Source organism: Cucurbita maxima, unplaced genomic scaffold, assembly GCF_002738345.1.
Source record: "Cucurbita maxima cultivar Rimu unplaced genomic scaffold, Cmax_1.0 Cma_Scf00001, whole genome shotgun sequence".
In the NCBI taxonomy this organism is placed as follows: Eukaryota; Viridiplantae; Streptophyta; class Magnoliopsida; order Cucurbitales; family Cucurbitaceae; genus Cucurbita; species Cucurbita maxima.
Window position 1 is genome coordinate 4,291,707 of NW_019272017.1, and position 20,050 is coordinate 4,311,756.

At 35.8% G+C, this 20,050-nt stretch overlaps 3 protein-coding genes and 1 long non-coding RNA gene across 10 annotated transcripts in view; all 4 read right to left on the reverse strand.

The window, feature by feature from the left end:
• Nucleotides 1–778: 778 nt before the first annotated feature.
• Nucleotides 779–7,182, reverse strand: LOC111478139 (putative DEAD-box ATP-dependent RNA helicase 29). 2 transcript variants are annotated; one of them, XM_023122268.1, is made up of 11 exons: nt 6,633–7,182; nt 4,816–5,977; nt 4,649–4,706; nt 3,832–3,933; nt 3,562–3,607; nt 2,778–2,857; nt 2,593–2,645; nt 2,328–2,409; nt 2,142–2,198; nt 1,819–1,957; nt 779–1,444 (listed from the first exon to the last, which is right to left on the reverse strand). In XM_023122268.1, the coding sequence occupies exons 1-11, from the start codon at nt 7,009–7,011 to the stop codon at nt 1,224–1,226; spliced, it is 2,379 nt and encodes a 792-aa protein (XP_022978036.1). In that variant the 5' UTR covers nt 7,012–7,182; the 3' UTR covers nt 779–1,223. The 2 variants fall into 2 exon arrangements, with proteins under 2 accessions (XP_022978036.1, XP_022978045.1); XM_023122277.1 differs by having other exon boundaries at nt 779–1,438; nt 6,633–7,181.
• Nucleotides 7,183–7,569: 387 nt separating this feature from the next.
• LOC111494026 (probable tRNA N6-adenosine threonylcarbamoyltransferase) lies at nt 7,570–10,716 on the reverse strand. Its single transcript, XM_023144015.1, has 4 exons — nt 10,564–10,716; nt 9,199–9,776; nt 8,594–8,749; nt 7,570–8,370 (listed from the first exon to the last, which is right to left on the reverse strand). The coding sequence occupies exons 2-4, from the start codon at nt 9,751–9,753 to the stop codon at nt 8,029–8,031; spliced, it is 1,053 nt and encodes a 350-aa protein (XP_022999783.1). The 5' UTR covers nt 9,754–9,776; nt 10,564–10,716; the 3' UTR covers nt 7,570–8,028.
• Nucleotides 10,717–11,712: 996 nt separating this feature from the next.
• On the reverse strand, nt 11,713–12,661 carry LOC111494049 (zinc-finger homeodomain protein 1-like). The gene has a single exon (XM_023144026.1). The coding sequence runs from the start codon at nt 12,511–12,513 to the stop codon at nt 11,830–11,832; it is 684 nt and encodes a 227-aa protein (XP_022999794.1). The 5' UTR covers nt 12,514–12,661; the 3' UTR covers nt 11,713–11,829.
• A 1,063-nt stretch (nt 12,662–13,724) lies between these two features.
• The window catches only part of LOC111494065, an 11,001-nt gene continuing 4,675 nt past the window's right edge, over nt 13,725–20,050 (reverse strand). Inside the window, exons 2-4 of one of the 6 annotated variants that reach the window (XR_002720128.1) lie at nt 18,338–18,564; nt 17,615–17,690; nt 13,725–13,805 (exon numbers count right to left, since the gene is read on the reverse strand). This is a non-coding gene — a long non-coding RNA (uncharacterized LOC111494065). Of the gene's footprint in view, nt 13,806–14,854; nt 15,285–16,880; nt 17,507–17,614; nt 17,691–18,337; nt 18,565–20,050 lie in introns of those variants that run through there. The other 5 variants (XR_002720124.1, XR_002720127.1, XR_002720123.1 and 2 more) reach the window with 5 other exon arrangements.

The window sequence follows — 20,050 nt, forward strand, 5'->3', positions numbered from 1 at the left end:
GTTTATCATTTAGATAAATGGATTGTATTTAGTATTAAATGTTTTCTTAATCCAGTTAAATTATAAATTTGGTCTCTATAATTAAGAAAAAATAAAATAAAATGTCATTCTATTGGTTGGTTGAAACATAACAAGATGTCTTTATTTTTAAAAGTCTCTAGCGATGTCCATGAGATGGAGGGAGATGAACACCCAAAGTTTGCTAAGATTTGGTTCCTTCTCCTTCTACCTATTTGGGCACAACCTCAACTACACAAGCTCTCCATGTGAATCTAGTGAGTCCTAATCGAATTTGGACTTCTACATTGTTGTGGTTCATGGCTCACAATTCAAGTAGCCCTATATTAGTATATCTATCCCTATATTAGTATATCTATCGATTAAACTTGATTTGGGTATTGATTAAACTTGTTTGATTTGAGTATTGATTAAACTTGATTTAAGTTCTACAATCGAGGATCTAACTTTGTAGAAACCTCGTATTTGTGGTTTAGAGACATTCGAGGACTCTTGGACTGAACTAGCAAGGATCAAATTGTTCTAATGTTTTGTACAAATTTGATCACTAAGCATCAAAATTTTCAGTTTAATGTCTAAATGTTGTTGATCTAGCTTAGGAACCACTTTATTAATTTAGGAGTATTTATACAAGTAGTTTCTACTTGTCCTGCCTATTCAACTGTATAGCCCCAAGGATCTTCCGTATGCCAAAACTAATTTCATGGATTGAAACATAAGAACTAATCTAATAAGTCAAAAACATGAATTACAATAGGAGTAGAACCAACCAAAAAATACATTAGAATTCAAAATACAAAATTCAACCATCTCTAAATGGATAAGCTAAACACCTACTACTTTTCTTAGAATTGAAGGTATAATAATCCACCCCGTATTTTGGCTAGTTGAACTCAACCAGAAACATTTAAAGACATTACAAAATAGGCCGAAAGAAAGCAGCCTCATAATTTGCCATCAGACACGACGTGTTCTTGAACTACTAAATTCTATGGGGAAAAAGGATGACAGAGTCATTGAACATAAATAATGAAGAGATACATGAAATGGAGGCATGGAAACTAAAAATCTTTACTTTTCCTCTACTTTGGATTAGATCGGTATAAGACCATGTAATCAGTGTGAGAACTTCCAAGTCTCCTAAAAACGAAGTGGATAGAAAATCTTCGCTCTTTTCGAGCAAGACAAAGCGCTTTTATTTCTTCCTACTTCGCCTTTCCTCGGTTTCCTTTTTTACCAGATTTCTTTTTACCCCTTTTCGGTTGGTTCTTCATGGTTTGAATTCTATTTGCCTTTTTCTGTCGTTCCTTCCGAATTTGATCGAGATTTTTAACTTCAGTGCGCACATGAGCATTAGGCACTGAATGCTTGTTTTTGCTGGATCCAAACTTTCTTTTATTTCCCGAAAATCGCTGATTTCCTGCACCTAATTTAGTAGACAAAAATAAGCAAAGCTGAAAGCCACCAAAACGTTTCTCTAGTCTGTGCTTGTTTTCAGATCATCGTTGTTTTTCTCATCATCATTTCTCTAAGATGTGTTTCGTCTTTTATCTTTCTTAAGAAAACATTGGAGTTCTTAGCCAAATTCTAAAAAGCAAAAATAAGTTCTTAAAAATTACTTTTTCAGTCTTCCAGATTTCGTTTACCTTTCAAAAACATATGTATAAAGTAGATAACAAAACAAAGAAGCCTATGGGTGGAAGCAATATTTATATGCTTAATTTTCAAAAACTAAGAAAACCAAAAACCAAAAGGATATCAAAAGAGACCTAACTAAATGAAAAGGAAGAAGTCTATTACCAGCACGGTTCGTTGCTTCACCATCGTGATCTCCCAAACTTATTCCTTTGAGAGAGATCTTATTATGTGATCGTTCTTTCCATTTCTTGTATATGCCGGTCTTGTTAGTTTTTACTTTTGCACCACTTTCTGTCTTTATCTGTGAAATTTATTGAAGAAAATAGCTTCATTAACATTATTCCTAAGATCCTAGAAATTGAAATGTAGAAACCTGATAGAAACTCAAAAAATGTATTATCCCAACATCCTGACTATAAGCTAGAATCAATGTTGAAAGAAATTTTGACATCAACACCCAATTGGTAAAAGAGTCAAGAACGCACCTTTCCACTGGCTGTGACCCGATCCCCATTGTTTAATTTCACATATTTCTTGCCCCTCTGTCACCAAAAAGTTCAAAAAAGTTATAATGACTAAATTTTAGGGTAACACGAACTACAGTTATTCATGCTAGGTACCCACATAACTCCTATGTTTGGTACCTATGTTCACTCGTGTTTGAAACCTACCTTATCCCAATGGTATACAGATTTATGTTTCTGCATGCCAGAACTATCATCAGCGACTAGATCCAGAACCGCATTATCCAACCTAAAAGAGATGTACTGTTAACCGTTATCGAATATGTAATATTGGAAGAGTAAAAAAACATAAATCTAATCCCCTTCTCTTCAACGAAATTGAAAAATTAAAACAGTAAAAAATGATCTTCAAATGACAGGCTGGATAGCCCCCACAGTACTCCTTTGTTGGTTAGTGGTACTAGTGAAGTACCTGTTGGACCCAAAACCTTGATCGCCTTTTACTGCTAATCCTGCTTCTGTATGCTGGGTCAAACCAAAATGCAGGTATAAGAGTCAGCATGATTATTCTATTTACATTTCTCAACATCATAAGAAATTCTTATAATGGATGTTTTTCTAAAAATGAAAAGGGCCAGTAAATGGCAAAAGACCTACATGATTTGTTGGTACTGAATTTATGTAGAACTCCTCGTCTTTGAAACTTGCGGTCTTCCTTTTTTTTAATCCTCGAGTTCCTAAAATACAGAAAAATATTCAATCAGTTATGAAAGCAAGAGGTCATTATTTAGCATGAGAAAAAACCATGATAAGAACATGTTAAGAATTGATTTGGCAAAATCTGTTCTCAAGGCAATAATCCGAATGCTACTAACTTTCCATCAAGAATATATTTAGACTTTACTCGTTTAAACCTTGAAGAAGAGAGGCACCTTCTAGTTAATTCTAGAAGTAATACCTTGTTACCCTAAACACAATGAGAGTTTCTTTGACCTTGAAAAAAAGAAGTCAGGTGGATAGCCTATCCTATGGAAAGGCACAAGCCACACCAATGTACTAGCACCACAAGTTTAAGCCTCAAGTATGTCTTCAAAGTGCGTGCACATAACCAAAAAAAAAAAAAAAAAAAAAAAAAAAAAAAAAAAAAAAAACTGTTCCATTATTTTCTAACTCTTGCCATTCATCTGTTTCGATTTCACCCTCTGTCCCACAGCCCCCTCTACATTTTTGTAACTTGCATGAAATCTCATTGGAACTCAAATTAGATTGAAGGGCATATGAGCGTCTGGGTAACAATCAACTCTCATATATAAAAGTAATTTCCAATTGATTTGGGTATCATTCCATGCTCACATCACATACACACTCTTCAAATGAAATGACATCAGTCTCTCTTCCAGTTGCCATGGGGAAGGGGTGAGAAAGAGAGAGAATGGCATACCTTTCATATTCTTACCCTTTGTAGAAATGTTTTCCAATGGGAGTTCCTGAAAATATGAAGTACATTTTAGGCATAGCAAGATATTCTTTGAAAAGAAAAGCACAAACACAATACATTTCAAATTATGTATAAATCATCATCAAGCAGATCTTCAACAGGAAGCTCAGACCTCCGTGGGTCAAAAGCCCAACGATAAGCTTTTGTAACTCACTAAGAACATTTAACATTAGGAAAAGAAACTCAAATAATTTAAAGTTGATGAAAGTCCACCTCCTCAACATGCTTGGCAGAGCGTTGCTTATGAACTAAGTTAATGACCTCCTCATGGACAGCTCTCTTTCTCTTCATTACATCAACCCATTGCCTAGGACCCTGCACAATGCCATTATTGAAGAAATTATTCGACTTCCATCAATGAGGAAAGCAAAACACCTAAGAATTTAATTATTATACAAAATGAAATTAAATAAGATAAATATGTAAACATTCTAATTTGAAAGTAAAAAAGGGTTTCTTTTATAGCAAATAATTTCATCAAGTCATCACATTTATTTGTACAACCCAAGAATTCAACCCACCAAATTTATTGTGGTCAGAGGTTCAAGATGATATTTTGAAACATTTAAGAGTGAAGTGTAAAGTGTGAGAAATATGAATTGAAGGGAATAAAAGCGGTGGAAAATATTTCGAACATAAAAGATCTTTGGGGAACCATAATTTTTGTTTCTTCTGCATGAAGCTCTTTCTCTAAATAATTTTGTAATTATACTACATAACCCATCATTGTTAATAGTAGATTCTATTTCATAACTCATTGTCCTTGTTTAAGGCCTTCTCCTTCCTTTATGTACATTACATTCGTCAATACAATTCTCTCTCACAAACAGGATACATAAACAGTATTTAACACGTCAACCCGAGATTGTCATTCTATCTTCATCAACACAAAATATTGGTTCCTTTAAACATTGCTTAGATATAATAATTAATTAATAAATAAAAAGCTTATAGATTCAACAAAAGACTGTCATCAAATTATTTAACTAACGGCCACAAGCTACAAAAGTCACAAAACTCATAAACAAACCTGTCGATGCTTTGACTTGGCAGTTTCTCCTTCAGCCTCTAGTATTGTCTGCTTGGGCCTGGTGCAAATAAACAATTGTTCCAAGCATGATTTACCAGTGCAAAACTAATTTTTGTGGAAATGTTAAGCCTACTACCGAAAAAGGAAAGCAAGCTATTTGCTTTAACCTGAATGTTTTTAAGCGCTCTGAGAAAGCCAATGCCTTTAATTCACCACCTTCTAGTATATTTTTGAAGATTGGATGCAATCCTTCACGAGGTAAGTCCTTTGCTCTTCTGATAGACTCTTTCGAAGGTAGTGGTTTTGACTTTGAATACATACGAAATGCATTTGAACAGGTTTTCTGCAGAGAAATCAAGTCAGCTGAAGAATCAATGGTTTCTCTGATTCTGTCAGAAGCAAGATCAATAACTGTCTGAGGGAGACGACCGTATACAGTTTCTCCACTTGCAATTGCATTGTCTATTTTAGAGAATACACCCTCCTTATCAAGTAAGACCTCCTCTTCAGTAGGTGCAGCTCTTATAGGTTTAGAGAGAAAAAGATGAAGATCTAAAAGGTTGGGAAGATCTTCAGAAGTCACAAATGAAAATGCTGCACCAGTTCGACCAGCCCTTGCAGCTCGTCCAACTCGGTGTACGAAGATTTTAGGTTTTGGAGGGAAGTCCCAGTTGATAACATTATCGAGCAATGGGATGTCAATTCCCCTAGCTGCAACATCAGTCACTATTAAGAACATTGTTTTTCTTGCCCTAAATCTTGATATATGAATCTTGCGAGCATCTTGGTCCATTTCACCATAACATACAGATGGCTCAATACCTTCCTCTCGGAACAAAACATTTAAAAACTCTACATGATGCCGAGTGGATACAAAAATCAAACTTTGTTCATCGGAACTGATTTGCTCTCTGACCAAATACAACAATGCTGCATTTTTTTCTTCTTGACGCAAAGTAAAAAAGACAAGCTTTAAGTCAGGGCTAATCTTATTATCTACATCAAGGCGCACAAGCTGGGGATCACGAAGACCAGCCTTTGCAAACTCTGCAAGAACACTTGGTAAGGTTGCACTAAAAAGTAAGGTCTGTCGATTCTCACTCAGTTGTGTAAGGATTTTGTGCAACTGCTCAGCAAAACCCATATCAAAGAGACAATCAGCTTCATCAAAAACCACATATTCCACAGTGCGCAAGGTCATGTCATCAACCTCAGACAAATGGTGCATCAACCTTCCAGGAGTGGCAATTATAATATCAGGATTTTGAGCCAATTCTTCAAATTGAGTTTCCATACTATCACCGCCTACCAATAAACTAATTCGAAGATCTGCAGCAAATAATAGATGATATTTAAATCTGAACATCTCTGTAAATTAGAAGAATTAATTTACAGATAGAGGATTCTCTCTCCCCTTTCTTTTCATTATTGAGCTAAATATCCTAAGCAGGCTGGGCAAAAAATGTACAGAAATAGATCTTATTGAGGGTTTCCAGGAAAGGAGAATATTCATCTTTCTCACTCAGCAATTTACAAATGATAGTAATTTCTTTTGTTCTCGAGTCCTTGATTAATCTAAATCAAATTGTCATCTTTGAGATCGATTGCACAAAGAAGGTATAACACGAGCCACTTTGTTTCTTATTTGGAAAGAAAGTAATACAGGAAGCAACACTAGTCAGTAATAACTAGGTTTAAGGCCCACACGCTTAACTAAACCAAAATTGATTCTAATAACCAAGTAACAAAAAGAATTTCTACGTACAAGAAACCTCAAAAACCTCCGAAGTTACATGCTCAATAGAGACATCCTTCAGATGTTTGGAATCGTCCAATTGTGATGCCATTAACAATAACATAAAACGTTTATAACCCAGTGAAGTGACATATGTTCCAATCGTTATTTCAGTTTAAGAACATACGAGATAATTCATGCCAATACACATTCAAATCACAATAATTCAATTAAGAGCACTGGACTGACCCGTGAATTTTCCAAGTTCCTTGGTGAACTTGAGAGTCTGAAGCGCCAAGTCCCTGGTAGGAGACAAAATGAGAGCCCTAACACCACCCTGAGGCTCGTGCTGTTTAAGCCGTTCCAGCATTGGCACCAAAAAAGCAGCAGTTTTACCTGAGCCCGTCCGTGCCATGGCCACCACATCGTTGCCGGAAAGAATAAGCGGCATGGTTTTCCTCTGAATTGGAGTGGGCACTCTATAGCCCTTGCGCTTGATTCCCCTGTAGACATTGGGACTGAGACCTAAGGACTCAAACCCTCCAGACTTTGCCTTCTTCTGCTGCTTCTCTCTTCGCTTCAGTTCCGCTTTGGAACTCACATGGAGAGGCTCGTCCTGCTTCCCCATAGAATCCCTCGAGTTCGCAGCAAATCGTCCACGACCAAAATCAGTGCAACGCTATGAGGGAGGAAGCTGCGGCAACACGTATGGAAGAAAGACGATGTTGGCGGCGGCGACACAGAGCTGCTGAAACGGAGGAAGGGTTTTCCTCTTTCTTTTGCTAATCTTTTTATTTTATTTTAAAAATAGGCTCAATTTTTTTTTAGTGGTTTTCCCATTTATTATTTTGTCGGTTTATTTTCATTCTATACTTTAATTTTAGCTCAATTTATATACTAAGCCACCACTCGTAATTAGTTTAATTTTGCATTACAAAAGAAAAATAGTCTACCGTTTTGTCTTAATTAAAAATATTTTTTTATTAAAAAGCTAAATTGAATGAATTGTTTTTTATTTTGAATGATAACAAAATTTTATTATTAAATGTATTTTTATTGTTAATTATCTGAAAATTTGTATTTGAGTTCTCTCTTAGGTTACTAAACCATTTTCAATTTTATCAATTTTATTATTAAACGTTTATTGTTATTTATCTGGAAAAAAAAAAAAAACCACTTGAAAAGATAATCCAAACCAAATAGACCCTTGGAATAATCTTTACAAATAAATACATTAGTTCATTCAATTGGCCATCAAAATTACAAGGACAAAAAGGCCAATCTGAGAGAGTGAGGGGGGCAGAGATTATAGAACCTATACTGGCAAGAGTATCATCCTTTACTACTACTAGCTGCAAATGCTGAAGTACTTCGCACCTTCCTTCCTTATCCATTATGTCAGTGAGATCTTTACCTTCAAAGTTGCCTCTCTTTTGCTGTTCTATTCATGAAGGACCTGTAAATACCATTTACAAGTTTAATCCTAAAGAATATTTGCCCAAGTTTTCAATAATGCTATTATCTATAAACCTTCAGGGAACATCTAAAGAGCCATGGAATTTCCAAAGAGAATTACGCCTACAAACACATCTAATTTCCATATCAACTATTATATCTTGCAGAGAACGAGGCCGCATTTGATGTTTTAGACGTCTTCTTCCATGAGCTCAGTTGAATCCTTTTTCTCTCTCCAGATAGCATGTACTTCATCGGTTCGAAACCGTTGGGTGAATGTTACTTCCTCCAATGGTGTCGACATGCCATGTGCCCAAGCAAGAAGACCAGTATATGCAATCATTGCACCATTATCAATACAATAACGGTCATCTGTTGCAAATAATCTTCCTCCTCTCTCAGAGCACATTATTCTCATCATCTCTTGCAAGCGCTCATTACAGCCTACGCCACCCACTATAAGAACATCTTTCTTGTCGCAGTGAGCCATGGCTCGTTCTGTGATTTCCACAAGCATAGCAAACAATGTTTCCTACAATACAGAACAGCTCGTTGAAAGTGAATGAATTGCGACTAACTTTACACAAGAATGGCAAGGTCAGAGTGGATAACAGTTCTACAAATTAGCTGAAAGTTTGAGATCGTCTATAAAAGAGCAACAGCCCAGTTCATAACAGTCGTTTAGTTATAGAATGGCCCAAGATTTGCAGTTCATCCAGAAATGGAGCACTATTAACATAGTAAACATACATTACCTGCAGAGAGTAGCACAAGTCAGCAGGAGTACACTCGTTACTTTTTAGTTTCTCCTCAGCAGTTGCTTCAATATAACTTAAGATCCCACTGAATGATACATCCATCCCTTTAACTACATATGGAAGTTCAATAAACTTTTCTCCCTTCTTTGCAAGCTGTGGACACAGAAAATCAATCGAGGGAGTCAAAGAAACCATTTTTCACACATTATTTAGCACAAGCATTTGTTAGGATTCAGAAAAATAGAAAAGAAAATGTACACAATGAGCCTTTTCTCTCATAATATCTCTCCCACCTTGAAGATAAGGCTTTCAGTACAAATTGCTTCTTCAAATATTTCATATGCATTATAAAAAAAGGAAGTTATGCGTGCAACAGAGGAAGCAAATAGCATATTTAATTTACGATATTTGAAACATTTTGGTTAAAAGGTGTAAAATAAGACCTATCAAAGCTTTTTCCAACCCAATAGCATAAGCGCTAAAAGTTTTCTTTTCAGAGTCCCTACGCTATTAAGCTTCGATGCCCTATCAATCCCAATAATCCAATGAATAGAATAAATGGAATAACGAAAAATTTACATTATCATCTTCCAATAACACACCTGTTCAATATTGTATCCAGGACTTGGGTCATTGGATAGCGTTAGGACTCTTGCAAACCGATCCAAGCAATTCCCAACGGCAATATCAATAGTTTCCCCAAAGATTCTATACCTTCCTTCACTATAAGCAATCACCTGAGTATTCCCACCACTAACATACAAGACAACAGGATCATCAGCACCCGTTACAATCCTTCCCATCTCAATATGTGCAACGCAATGATTAACAGCAACAATAGGCTTATTCCAAATCTGAGAAAGAACCCTCACAGCAACAGCAGAAACTTGTAGAGGAGCTCCCATGCCAGGCCCTTTAGTGTAACAGAGGCAGTCAATATCCTCTGGGGTAATTTTTGCAGTTTCCAGAGCAGACTTAATCAACGGGAGAATGTGCTCAAAATGGTGATGTGCAGTTTCACGAGGAAGAAAGCCATGGCCGGGAGGTGTAATGTAGGTGTGACGTGGGTTTGACAAAATGTTGCCATCTAATGTCACAACCCCAACACCAATCTTGTTTGCTGAACCCTCAAAACCCAGTGCTATCATTTTCTTCATTTTCCAACAGATTCAAGGCAGCCCTGTTGAAAAGAAAAAAAACAGTTCTGAAAAAAGCATGAAAAGGCATAGATGAGTAACAAGAAACCAAACTTTTACCTAACAAAGTAAGTTTTATTAGACTAATTCAAAGAGAAAAACTGAAAAGTAAGAACATGAAATTTGAAGCTTTTATGATAATCAAAACCCAGTACATCAACTACCAGGAAAACAAAGAACTTAGCTGAAAAATTATCAACATTTGCGAAGCATATCATTTAATCTTCCCTAAAGAACATTTTGGTCCATAGAGTTTTAACTGTTTACAAATTAAGATCATTTAAATTTTAGATTAAATTACAGATTTGATTGGTTCAAAATTAAAATTGAAGTATTTTAACGATAAAACTTCATAGCTACCGATTAGAAACCAATCTCAAATTTCAGTGACCACTAAGAAATCAATTAAAAATTTTAGAACTTGAATTAAATTAAATTTACAAATACTAAATGAAAGCTGAATTAAAGTTTGAGGGGCAGAGGAGTTAGTTTTGAAAATTTAATAGAATAAACAAAAACCAAGTTGAAATCTCATATCTCGTACCAGTATTTTACCCTTTAATCTCCCTATAGAGGTCGGTTTCTTTGGTTTTGCTTGAACCGGAAACCAAATTGAAGATTTCAGTTTTAGAGTAATGACAACCAAATCGTTCTCCGGCGTTAACTTTAAGCAAAGCCGAATTAAGCCAGAACCATGGACTCAGTTTTTTCAGTTCAGTTCGAACGGTTAGAGTTTGAAAAGACTGCGCGGAAAGTGGAGAAGTTCCTTACCTCGATAGAGGAGTCGCCGCTCGCCGCGGCTTGTGAGGGAGTCAGACGATGCGGAGGAGGGGTAGAAGACTGCCGGCGGAAGAGCAAGAGAGGCTGAGGGCCGTCGAGGAGAGGAAGGCAGCGGTTGCTAACGTCAAAATCTAGGGCAGTTTACTTCCAGTTAGACTGCAATAAATGACAGAAATGGAATGGCCAGCAAACGCGGGGTTGAATGGGCTGCAAGGGTGTTGGGCCTAAATAAGAGGCCGCCCTTTCTTTTATGGCAACACTACAATTTTATTTATTTATTTTTTGGTCCTCCAAGTTTCAACATATGCCTAAAAGACTCCTCAACTTTAAAATATTTAAAATAGGATTTTAATTTTCAATTTTCTTTATAATAAATCTTTAAATTTTAGAAAAACAATTACTTTAGATTTAATATTGAATATCTAACTAAATGAATTTATAAATTCTTAAATTTTAAAAAGTTTAATTAATGTATCATGTAACTTTAAACCTTTAATTTTTTATTTAATAAATCTATAATTTCTTTAAAAAAATTATAAATTTTATTTAATATGACTTTAAAATTATTTATTAAAATTCTTCGTCACGAGTCATTTTATTTAAGATATTTAAAAATATTATAAGAATTTCGTGTAAATAAATAATATTTTGTTTAATTCTCACAATAATTTGAATAAATTACTTAATTTTAGTTATCTAATTATTATTAATTATTTTATTTAAAAAATAATTTTAACTAATTAAAATTTAATTTAAATATGCGTTTTCTAATTTATTTAGTAATCAATATTAATAATTATCGGTGTTAATGAAATCATATACTTCTTATTATAAATAATTAGTACAATAATCAAATTGAAGAATTAATTAAAATTTATTAAATAAATTAGGAAAAAAAAAGTTTATATAGGATGTATAAAATGATTATTATAATAAAATATTTAATTAGTGTTAATTAATTATGGTGCATTAATACTTAGAACCATAGCACTTATATTTGTTTTGGAGTTGTAAACTCAGGCTAATGCAACAGCTAACATAAGACCCATATACATAGAGCACATGAGATTAACAAATTAAACACATAATTTACTCCAAACCTGTGGACTAACACAAACAGATTAATTTCTAGAAAAACCCAAAAAAAAAAAAAAAATTAAAAAGCTTAAAATTAAGCAAACAGGAAGCAGGTGATAATGATGATATCACGAATTATTACGATCCAAGACAGTTTGGAGAAGTGAGGCTAAGAGTTTGTTACGAGAATTTGTTGTGTTCAGACTCCTTACGAAACGTGTTCTTGTTGTTATGCATCCAAACCTTCAACACTCGGCGCTTTACCCCGATTTCGTTGCAGAATTCCATCACCGCCGCTTCATCGTTCTTTTGAATACGCCAATCCAGCTTCTCCGCCATCACCAGCATCTTTTCCTTCTGCTCCTCCGTGAACTTTGTCCTTACCCGCTTTCTGCATCCGCCGTCTCCACTTGAAGGCGACGGGAGCGCCAGCATTCGTCGTTGGGGTGCCACGTGGAGGTAGCCAGCTGGAGCACGCCAGTAGGGAACGAACTGGGCGGTTGGTGGTGGGTTGGATAAGATGAACGGTGGTGATTCTCCGTTGTCGTCGTGGGTGGTAATGTCTTTGCGGTGGAAGTTGCGGTGGCAGTTGCAGGCGGCGCATTTGAGGGCGTCGAGAGAGCCGTTAGGGCCGGCGGGCATGAACTCGCCGCAGCCGTCGAGGGCGTGGCCGCCGATGGCGACGGCGTGGTTTTTTAAGCACTCTTTGTAGAGGAGGGGAGGAGGGGGGTTGGAGTGGAGCGGAGATGGGGTTTTGTTGAGGCGGGAAAGTGGAGGAGGAGGGGTTTGAAGAAGTGGTTTGTCGTAGTTTGTTGGAGCTTCCATTTCCATGTCTTCTTCTTCTTCGTGATCCTCGAAATCCATTTCGGGCTTCTGCGACGGAGAACGGAGGAGGAGGGGGCGGAGCAGGAGGAGGAGGAGGGTTTTAACTACGGTCAAGTGCACCTACCGGCTCTACCCGGTGCCGGTACAAGCATGAAATGAAGGGGATTTGGGATGAATATTTTTCATTTGATTTGATAGTTTACTTATAGCTTTTTTTAATTATTATCATTAATAAAATAATATTTCAAATTATTATCACCATTGGTTGAAGCTACATTTTAATTATTTTTAAGAAAATATTTCAAATGCATGGTCGAATTTGGAAGGTGGTTTCTCTTTAATCTTTATTCTTTATGACGTAAAATATATTTTTTTAAATTATTGGAAAGTATTTCGAGATTGCTTCAGTGCGTGAAAATGTCATTATTCACTCACTTTGATAATATAACGCTTACCTTCTAAAAAAACGAAATAGAGATATATATAATCTTTAAATAATATAGTTCAATTCATATATACATGTTAAGTAGTTAATGTTGGACCTATTAGAAAAAAAAAAGTGAAAAACTAACTATATTATTATATTAGATTAAGTAGACACATACTAAATATTTAGTAGATTATTGAAAATATTTTATGATATAACCCCTCATCAAATCTGAATCAAGCAATTTTTAACTTATTTTAAATATTATTGTGGTCTTTTTTTTTTTTTTCCTTAAAATTATTAATAAAAAAATTAAGTTAATAATTTTATTTAAAACTTAAAACCCAAAATAGGAAAAAAAAAATAAAAGTGGAAAAGTTTAGGGGGTATGATGTGAAGATAATTTATTTATTGTGTAATAAAGAAAGAAAATGGGTTTAGAGCTGAAAAGAAGTGGAAATGCTTTTGATGTTTGGGACAGAGTTGGGAATGAATCAAATGTCGGAATCAAACATCACGTAAAGACAAACCAAGGAAATCATTGTTTGGTTGATTTTGTTGATTTTGAATTACCATTTTTTATTGTATAAATATATATATAAAAGTATTTTTAAAAATTGAATTTTGGGTTTCTGCATTCCCACGTCGTTATGTTCATAACAAAAGAATTTTGTGTCAAAAAATGGGAGTAAGTGAATCTTGTGGAAGGATCTCCCTTTCCAACAACAACTTTATTCATTCCTTTTCTTTTCTTCAAGTTTTGTTGACTCAATACGAATCAAATGAGACGAGATATAGTTTGAAACTATATGAACGAGAAGAATTAGAATCTTGCCACACACGGTGACCTCATGCTTAAGTCACGAAAGAATTAGCATCAAGTAAAGTAAAGGAAGGAGCCAACCTGAATCCAAAGCGTAAATTACAGGTTGTTAAACATAAAGAAGAGAGAGAGAAAGAAATCGACGGGTGGGAAGCAATGGAGTAACATCATTACTCCACCGGCCTTAACCTACTAGCCTATCTGAGTTTATGATCATTATAGCTACGGTTTTAACATGTTAAAATAGTGACCTAAGATCTCTAGACATGAATGTAATCTATTCACTATTTGGTTTTAAAAAGAACGTCTTAAAATGGATCTATTTCAAAATTCATTTGAACATCTATTTTTAGTCACGTATCTAAAACCATATATATTGCATCACACTCTGACCTGTGTGTTCATTCTAACTCACACGCCGTACGTAATGTGGCTTGCGAAGGAAACAAACTTTTTCTTTACCTTGCACTAAAAAAATGAAGCTTTGAATGTAATGTTAGATTCAGAAGGTGTTCTTTTTATCCAAAAAAAAAAAAAAAAAAAGAGGCAAAAGATACAAATGGATGGATTGGAGAGAGAGAGGGAAAGGAAAAGGAAAAGTGAAAAGAAAAAAAAAAGGGCTAAAAATGTAAATTTGTATACAAATTATTTGTAATGAGAATGATGGGTTAAGAAGACGGGGACAATTTGCAAGTGATGGTTGCAGGGAAGGAGAAAAGAAATGGTAAAAGGGAGACCATATTTCAAAGGACAAATGAAAAGGCAGAGAGACACATGATTACGCAAATTCAAGCTCCACAACCAAGTACAAACGGTGCAAAAAACCATGCTTTTCTAATTACATAATCCCCACTGAAACGCTCTCTTAAGTATCGAAATCGAAATGTGTAGGACATATTACCACGTCGATATAAGTATCTTTCTTGTATTGCAGGCTGACTTAGCTCCTCAGTTTGTCACTTTGACTCGAGAGGCTTATATAAATCTACGTTTGGATTTTTCATGAGAATCTATAAAAGTAAAGTAGAGTTAGTATTGTGAATACTATTTCGAGGAATCTTTGTTAAGACATATAAGTAATATAATTGGAAAATGTTGTTGTTAGAATTTAAAGTTGATGAGAGAGAAAGAAGATGGAATCCCACATCGGAGAATTTAGGAAACACGCCATAATACAAACAGAAGAAGACAAAAGGAAAATGGGTTTTCTGTCATTGGCTGCAAACATTTGAGTTGAGAGACAAATGAGAGAGGGAAGGGCAGGGCAGGCAGAGATGGATGTATAATAGAATTGTTTTTGTTGTCAAAATCAAAACCATTCTATTGCCCGTAAATTTCTCCTCCTCCGTGTGGCTGGTCTTGTCATTTTCACCAGCCTGCAACTTCAACGCCCCCTCCCTCTTTGGCCTTGCTTTGTGCTGCTGCTCTCATCCGTACTGTTTATTTGGGAACCCACCTCTCTGCTTCTGCTATTTTCACAACAGATTTGGGCTTTGTAAACTTTGTGTGATTTCTTAGCTGCTTTCCTATGGCTATGGCTATGGCTTTATGGCTTTATGGCTGACATCAAAGCACAAAACACTGCCCATCAATCTTAGTGTACCTCACACAAACGGTTGCTTGCAACAGAAGGCTATTATTGTGAACAGTACTGTTGCTAAATATGTATGCACATGAGATTTTCTTCTGAAAAATAGTAACCATTGATGTGGATTGGACTGTTTGATCTGGGTTATTAACTCGCTTTATAAGCACTGACTGTTGAATTGTCAAGAGCATTGATGAACTCTTTGTGTAGTTGGTGGCTTAGTTAGTTTAGGTGAGACATGAGAAGGGAGAAGGCTGTGTAAGCTGAGTCACTTTGTTTTACTCAAACAAGGAAGAGCAGTTTAGCCTAGATGAGTCCAAGTTGATGAAAACTTCAAACCCTCTACATCACCCACAATTTTGGCAACAATGTTATTGGAAGCTTGGTAGGCAATGCAGAGAGCGTACTCCACCCTGAGCTCTATCAGGGGCGATTAAGAGGAGTTCGACTCCTTTGTCGTGGTTGTTCGAAGAATCATCGATGCAAAGGTGTCGGACCTTGTCCATTCTTGACATTGGGTGCATTGGTGATGAGAGTGAAAGGAATGAACATTCTAATTCGTGGTGTAAGAATTAGAACCGTCTTTGAATTTGTTTAGAATTAAACAAAACTGAATGCTAAACAAACATATATTGAAGAAAATATGAAGATATTTTTTGGCGGGTCTTATTGAAAATCCACAACAAAGTGTTCCTTAATATGGCTTGAACGCAAGACCAAAGGCGTGTGAGAACTATTCCAAGAGTAATTTAGGTTACTTTACCGTCTTGTTATTCATCAGAGAAGTACATTGGTCTTTCTTGTGATGGTCGAGTAAAGAAAATGTACATAAATGAATCAGGACTACATCCCAATGAGACTAATACTGGTGTAGGATGGTTGAGAAATTTTTTAAAAAATTGGAGTTGCTACCTATACCAATAAAGTATATTTTTACTTTTCAGTGGCTCAATCCTAAAAACTTCAATTTTGCTTAGATCAATTCTATATTAGGTGACCTCCTAGAAATTTTCTTAGGAAGCATATGAGTGACGACAAAACATGCTAAAAGTATTCATGTTAATATGCAAGTAGGTAATAGGGTCATATCGCAAGGGATGTAGGGAGAATGTTGGAGTCATTAAGTGTCGAATCTGAATTTCAAATCTTAGACATGGGATGTTACAAAATGATATCAAAGTGATACCTCTCCTAGTAGGATGTCGTTTGGAGAAGATCCAAGGTGGAAGCTGGTAGGCATGTGATATCCAAATAAATGAAGGGTACATGAATGAACCGAAAAGTTAAACGTGTTTTACAAGAAACAATTCTATACTGGATGATATTTTAAGAATTTTCTTAGAAAATATGTGAGCGAAGATGAAATATGTTGAAATGATCCGTGTTGATTTATGCGTAGGTGCACTCATAAGTTTATATTGACAAGAACTCCCAAGTTTATATTGACAAGAACTCCAATTCCTAGCGTTTGACACACAAGTAGCATCTAAACGCTGCTTGTGCGGGACTTTTGGCTTGTAGGTTGCACATAAAGAATGACTAGATGCTCTACAAGCGTCTTGACACTGTCTTTAGAAAAAAAAATGGTTTGAAATTCAGCTTTGTTTGGCTAAACATTGCCTAATTGAATATGAATATATCTTTGAAACCCGTCCCCCTTTGCTCTTTGCTGATACAAAGTCTCTACCAGCTCCAACAATGAATTTTGCAGTCGGAAACAGAGCCCCACGAAACTCTAGATCACATAGAAAGGAGGAATTTAAATCAACTCACTGTATGCTACCAGCTCCATCAGACACTAAATTTCTTTTTGACAATGTGCAGATCCGCGAGGGCAAGATCGATTACATGTGTCATGAACCCGAAAACAATAGCACTTCTTCTGCATGGCTGCATTAAACTTTCGTTTGGTTCTGCTCCTTACAGCTATGTCGTGGGTCATCTCCCTTCTCTGGCCCAATACCTACCTCATTAACTAAATTCTTTTAGGCCTCTCATTAACCATCCCTTCCTTCTTAGTTCTTAGTAGCCATTTCTGGTATTCTATTCTTCCTTTCCTTTTTGCAAAAGAAAACAAGTTTATTTAGATAGGATTTGTAAATCCATAATCCCCCAGTGATTCCTAAAGAAGCAGAAGCCAGATAATTATTGTTTAGTCCACTAATGTGACGTGGAGTTCATTGTCCACTGATTCCTAAAGAAACGAAAAGAAAAACATTGGAGCTACCAGCTACTTCATGAAACTTTGATCCTTTTGCTTTAAACAGCAAATTTAATGTAAAAAAGGGCTTGGCGGATTTACCTCGGCTGCCATGATATTCAGATTTCAGATGTTGTACCAGCTGCTTGCCATGCTGCTGCCGATGCTGGAATTCACTCTGTTTGAGTCACAAACGTTAAGTAACTCTTGTTTGCTTATCTATTAGTAATTAGTCAGAACTAAGGGAGCAATGCAATGCTATAACTTAGAGAAGGGGGAAGGCATTGAACACAAATGAGAGCTGTTCAGTAAAAGAGCTTTAGTAAAGCTTGTATTAGTGTATTGTAAGAATGCAAGCAGAAGTTTCAATCTAAAAAACACTCCACTTTTGGCATCATTCTGAGTAACCATGGGCATTAATTACACCCTATTTTTTCCTTTGCATGAAAAGATTACAAGAAATGTGGAAAAACCTAAACGATTCTACCCCAGCCAAACTTCATCCAAAAAAGAGGAATTGATGCAAACACTTCCGGAGTGATCGATTCTATCCCAGGAAACAGAGTAATCTTCAAGCCATATTATGTGGAGATGTAAGTTCTCCAAGAAGGCATGGATCGTATACTTTCCCCACTTACTGAGTTTATTTGATTTTTAGCGATTGGTTTTTAAAGAAGATGGGCAAGAGTGATCACAATTATGTGGAATATCTGGAATGATTACAATCAATTAAACCAGGCCAAGAAGCACACAACTTCAGCAGATATTCAATCAAGTCATATTCAGAGCAGATTATTGCAAGAGTTTCAAAGTGCAAAGACGAACCTAAAATTGGCGAGAATCATAGACCCGCGCGAGTCGGAGCATGTGGCCTGCCGGACGACTTCTGGAAGCATAGTGTCAACGCCGCTGATGTGAAGCTTAGGGAAGAGGAGGTCTGCGATCGGAAATCTCGATTAAACCGAGAATGGAGAGAAAGTCGGCAGACTTCCGTTACATAGACCGGGAAGGGGACGGGGATCAGCCCAGTTACCCGCCCTATCCCCGCTTTTCTTTTACCTATAATTCATTTTTATAATTTTATTCTAGCTCGTACCTTTTTTATTTCAAATTCAGCTTTATTATAAATATTATTATTTATATATTACAAGATTTAAGGTTTTGGGATTATAATTGTAATATTAAATTGAAAATATGTTTAAAATTGTTTTTACGTGGAATACAATCTTATAATATTAATTTTTAATTTCTAATTTGGTATAACCCATTGCTTTTGAAAAGTTTATTTGAAATAACCATTTAAAAATAATAATAAAATGAAGAAAAACTCCTATAAAAAAATTAATATTTGTGTATTGTCTACTAAGAATTTATGTCCTCATCTCTCAACTAAAATAAAATATAAAAATTGCATTAGAATGGAGAAGGCTTTTCCATCCCCTGTTTATCTCTCATTACGTCACGTTTAAATCAAAAGGAAGTAGCCTATCAAAAAAGAAGATTATAATATAAATATGATAAGTTTATGGAATTAAGGAGTAATTTTAACCTCTAAAATTATAAAATAAAAAGGTTTTAACTTGATGAAATTTATAATTTAATATAAAACTAAATAATTGGATTTGGGAAAAGAGAGACGAGCAGGAGTGGACCCAAGGAACATGGGCAGAAGAAATAAATGGGTGTGTGCCACGTGTCCACGTTACAATCTTGAAACACGATTCCCGTTCGGTGGTCCATCCTGAACTTAGTAGCTGTAATTGGCTGGATATGGATATGAAAAATTGAAGATGAGAGGGGCATTTCGGTCAAATCACAAATCGCTCCAAAGAGTCGTTGAGAGAAAAAAAAATGTCAACAACTCAACGTACCCACCGGACAGACTGTGAAGCCAACAACATGATTTCTTATAATATTTCCACTTGGCATAGGCCTGTTATAATATGACACGTGTCCTTCATTAGGTTATTCGTGTAGTTTTAATGCCCATGATTAGAAATCAAAATTATTATAATGTTTATTTAGATTTATTGCCGAAGTAAGGAGGTTAAAATATTGGTTGTATAACTTTATTATATTGGGACCTTATCATATGAGTTTTTAAACAAAGTAAATAATGTGAAGCGCATAAAAAGGGGTTTTTTTTTTTTTTTTTTTATTGTGATTTATTTATTATAAGAGCAAATGATTAAAAAAAGGAATTTGGGAATCTGAAGCATTATTGGGGAAAGAGGAGGCAAGGCTGTCTTTCTTGTTCTTGTTCTTGTTGTGTACATATATATCTCTCTGCTATTGCTTTTCATTTCAACTCCCCACTCAAACTTTCTCTAATTTTCTATCTTATCTTTTATTTGGTGGAGAAAATGAAGATGGGTTTTCAATTTCTGATGGTTTTGGCCTGCTTGGCTACTTCTTCTATGGCTCAGGCTCCTGCCGCTGCTCCCGCTCAACCGCCCACCACCCCCGCTGTTCCGCCCCCGTCCACTCCTCCTCCAGCTGCCTCCCCACCTCCCGCCACTCCTCCTCCAGCTGCCACCC

What these genes read in the sequence shown, in the direction of transcription:
- LOC111478139 (XM_023122268.1), bottom strand. Translation starts at nt 7,011, where the DNA reads ATGGGGAAGCAGGACGAGCCTCTCCATGTGAGTTCCAAAGCGGAACTG. An exon ending in CCAAGTCAAAGCATCGACAG is followed by an intron (nt 3,934 to 4,648) that starts GTTTGTTTATGA and finishes GGCATTGTGCAG; the next exon opens with GGTCCTAGGCAATGGGTTGA. An exon ending in AAAGGGTAAGAATATGAAAG is followed by an intron (nt 2,858 to 3,561) that starts GTATGCCATTCT and finishes TCTGTATTTTAG; the next exon opens with GAACTCGAGGATTAAAAAAA.
- LOC111494026 (XM_023144015.1), bottom strand. Translation starts at nt 9,753, where the DNA reads ATGAAGAAAATGATAGCACTGGGTTTTGAGGGTTCAGCAAACAAGATT. An exon ending in CTGGATACAATATTGAACAG is followed by an intron (nt 8,750 to 9,198) that starts GTGTGTTATTGG and finishes CTGTGTCCACAG; the next exon opens with CTTGCAAAGAAGGGAGAAAA. An exon ending in ACTTGTGCTACTCTCTGCAG is followed by an intron (nt 8,371 to 8,593) that starts GTAATGTATGTT and finishes TCTGTATTGTAG; the next exon opens with GAAACATTGTTTGCTATGCT.
- LOC111494049 (XM_023144026.1), bottom strand. Translation starts at nt 12,513, where the DNA reads ATGGATTTCGAGGATCACGAAGAAGAAGAAGACATGGAAATGGAAGCT.